Source organism: Musa acuminata, chromosome BXJ3-11 (genome assembly GCF_036884655.1).
Source record: "Musa acuminata AAA Group cultivar baxijiao chromosome BXJ3-11, Cavendish_Baxijiao_AAA, whole genome shotgun sequence".
Classification (NCBI taxonomy): domain Eukaryota; kingdom Viridiplantae; phylum Streptophyta; class Magnoliopsida; order Zingiberales; family Musaceae; genus Musa; species Musa acuminata.
In genome coordinates, this window is record NC_088359.1 from 20,460,736 (window position 1) to 20,464,535 (window position 3,800).

Below are 3,800 nucleotides of genomic sequence, written 5' to 3' on the forward strand. Positions count from 1 at the left end.
ATATTTTCTATTCAATGGACGTGATAGCTTTTATCTTCTTTTGTTGAACAGGATGTGGAGCTGTTACCGGAGGCGAATATATATATATATATATATATATATATATATATATATATATATATATATATATATATATATATATATATATATATATATATATCTCCTCCCAATTTAACCAAAACTTATGCGACACATTTCACATGCAGCAAAAACAATCCAGTGATCCAAGATTTGTTTCTTGCATCCAACACAAGACAATGCTCATCACATGCGTCCACGTCGCGTAGCATGCGGTGCGATAGGCTTGGTCTTTAGCCCGCATAAAACAAAAGATCGCCCACGTTGCTGCAACAGTGACGGCGCAACTACAACCTTCGATACGACTTCATTCACGACAATAGATGATGTCTATCCTGTAGTGCATGCATCCTCCTCTGAAGCCACGTAGTCGTATCCAGGTGCTATATAATGATCCGTGTAGTTCCTCTCATTCCCCACTTGAGACCAAAGCTGTAAAACCTTCTCCATGAGGATGGTCGTCTCTTGTACCGACCTTATCTTCTTCTTCTTCCTCCTCGCCGGCACCATGAATCCGGCTGCGAGTGCTGGAACGCCAAGCGCTGGAAGCAGAAACTCGACGGAGTTCATACGCAAGAGCTGCGCCGCCACCCTCTACCCGGACCTCTGCTACTCGTCCCTCGCCGGCTACGCCAGTGTAGTGCAGCAGAACGCTGTAGAGCTCGCCCACGTCGCGGCCAAACTCACCCTCGCCCGGCTCCGCTCGCTGACCTCCCACGTGTCGGCGGCCGGCCGCGGCACCACTGGCCTAGAGCACGCGGCGCTGCTCGATTGCTCCGACCTGCTGGACGACGCCGCGGGGTGGGCGCTGCGGGCGGGGGCGGAGATGAAGGGTCTGGGTAAGGTGGTCGGGCCGGAGGTTACCTGGCGGGTGTCCAACGCCCTGACGTGGATGAGCACGGCGCTGACGGACGAGGTCACGTGCAGGGACGGGTTCGTGAGGGTGGCGGCCGGGACTGTGAGGACCGACGTCTCCTACCGGATCCGGAAGGTGGAGAAGTATACGAGCAACACCCTTGCCCTCATCCACATACTCGGCTTCAACTGATGACCACTTGTTTGCCTCCTCAGCTTATATATTTACGTAGCAGTTGTTCATGTTACACATGCTTATTATTTCCGTTGGGTACCGTTCAGTGTCTGCTATCGTTAACTGTGAACATAACCTTTCATCTTTGTCCTCAGTCCTGGTTGTCATCGCAGCAAACTGGCAAAGCACCCTACTGTGTCGTGATGGTGCAAGTTTGTTCTGCTACATTTGCCTCATCATTTTGTGAGTTCAAATACCACGATCAAATCATTTTCATGGTCATATCGAGTAGTTGCATCTGTTGTTTTTCTTCCTTTATCACTTCGTTTTGGATCTTCTATGGCCCAAAATTCCACACCAGAGTGACTGCTATCCAAGACGAAGGACCACATACCTCGAGCATGGAGACCACATAAGGTCGCAGAACTGTGGCTTGACACCGGTGAGCACACCGAAGATGGCCATAGAATAACGTCCAAAACTTATCAGAGATGTGTGAGGTTTAAAAACTCAGGCTAATTTAATTTCAATGGTGCACATAATTGTAATGTGTTCGATGCAATTACCAGCCATGATTCATGCATCATCGTCCAAAAACCAATTTAATATTGAAAGGGTCATTTCTAGAAACATTATGACAAATAATTCTATCTGTCCATTCCTAACATCAAGTAAAGAACAATCCATGAGTACAATCTAGTTGGGAGAACTGAAGGAGATGACCTGTTTAAGCAAAATAGATTGTTTAATAAGCTGAAAAATCCAAAATACTTTCATCCTCAGTTTATGTTGGGAAGCACTTCATTCTATACCTCATCCATTCTGATAACCAACAAAACTTCTCAATCATAGTCTGTGGTTCCAAGAATAGGAAGAAAGAAACGAAAAACAAAGGCCGAAATTAATCGATCAACTTTCTCTAAAGATAATGGATTTTTATATCTACTTTTCAAGGATCTCAACAGATTGATGATTTTTATTCATTGGTTCAGGTCGGATAAAAGCACAAAGCGATAAGTATATTAATTGGATCATAATTATCATAAAAAGAAGTAATCCATGTAAAATAGCACTATGAAAACCAATTGTTTTACTTGATTTCCTTACACCAGTTGATGACAAAGATGATGGTGTTGACAAGTAATGGGTTTCTGTTGGGAAAATTTATTATAACGAAATAATTTTTTTCCTTTTTTGTATCAAAATGAATTTCTCGTCAAAATACTAACTTATTATCAAAATATAAATATTAACCAAAATAATATAAATAGTAGAACAATAAATTAATCACAAAGTGAGACACTGAATTTTTTACGTAGAAAACCTAATATAGAAAAAATCTCGTAGTCCACTTCAAACTTCCATTATCACCAATAATAATAACATATTTATAATAATTCTTCTCCAGAATAATTAGAGGATCATAATAACATCAAGAATACAGATCTTGGCTCAACCATAATATATAATTATCACCACATATGGATTTCATAAAAGAAAATTTTTAGATCTCACAAAGTGAGTATAGTAGGAAAGTACCTTGAGAGAGTCGAAGAGGCTATGATCGAGGCTAAGCAGTGTTGAATCTTGTATTTTGATGATGAAACTACTTGATATATGTTTATGATTTAATCTGTGTTTTGAGTGACGCAGGATGCTTCGATCAGGATGAGACAATTAAAGCAGAAAAATCATGTTGTGTTGGAAGAACATGTCAGAAGATTGGACGTCGGGCCGGTGGATCGGTCGACGTATCGACAGAAGGCTTCGGGCCGTGGACTCGGGCATCGGGCCAAGAAGAGCGGGTATTGTGCCAAGGATATCGGAGTTACGGAGTCAACTGGCCGATTGGAAAATAGGCTGCAAGAGAGGACGATGCGCCGAAGAATCGGACGAAGCGTTAAGAGACCAATGACATGCCGGACAACTTGGTTAATTGATTAGGATTAATTGTCTCGATCAAAGTTTTGTTTTAAGTGTGCAGGATTGACTACGATGGAAGTAAGACATGCAGCAGGAGTTGCGCCAGAGTCAAGACAATGATCACGTTGGGAGTTCGAGAGTTCGACGGAAATTCGGATAGTCGTCGGAGGTTCTGCGGGAACAAATCCGAGAAGTCCATGAGCTTGCCAAAGAAGCTCGTCGGAACTCGCCAAGTGGATCGTCGCAAGTCCAAGAGTTTGCCGGAAGTCCGCAGGAGCATCACCGAGGGTTCATCGGATGATCGACGGAAGTTCGCCGGAAACTCGCCGGAAGAAGCGATTGACGCACCGAAGCAAGCTGCAGAAATTGTCTTAGGATTTATCATAGTTAGCACAATGATTAAGTTGGAAATGGGAGGTGATCCCATTAGCTTAATCTTGGGGTAATTGAGCCCCTGAAAGACCCAAATTGGGCCGAATGAATCTACCCATTCGGACCCTGATTGCTGTGGGAGGTGCAACTGCCCAAGCCAGGAGGTAGCACCGCCTGGGCTAAGTCTCCCAGGGAGACTGGGCGGTGCAACCGCCCCAGCCAGGAGGTAGCACCGCCTGGGCTCAGTCTCCGAGCGAGACTGGGTGGTGCAACCTCCCTTGACAGGAGGTAGCACCGCCTGAGCTCGGTCTTCGAGCTCTGGCAGGCGGTGCAACCGCCCCAATCAGGAGGCGCAACCGCCTGAGCTCGGTCTTCGAGCTCTGGCAGAGAGGTGGCA

General features: G+C 44.9%; 1 protein-coding gene across 1 annotated transcript; it reads left to right on the forward strand.

The window, feature by feature from the left end:
- Positions 1 to 532: 532 nt before the first annotated feature.
- On the forward strand, positions 533 to 1,126 carry LOC135652982 (21 kDa protein-like). The gene has a single exon (XM_065174386.1). It carries the CDS (start codon positions 533 to 535, stop codon positions 1,124 to 1,126), a length of 594 nt encoding a protein of 197 aa, XP_065030458.1.
- Positions 1,127 to 3,800: the final 2,674 nt, after the last annotated feature.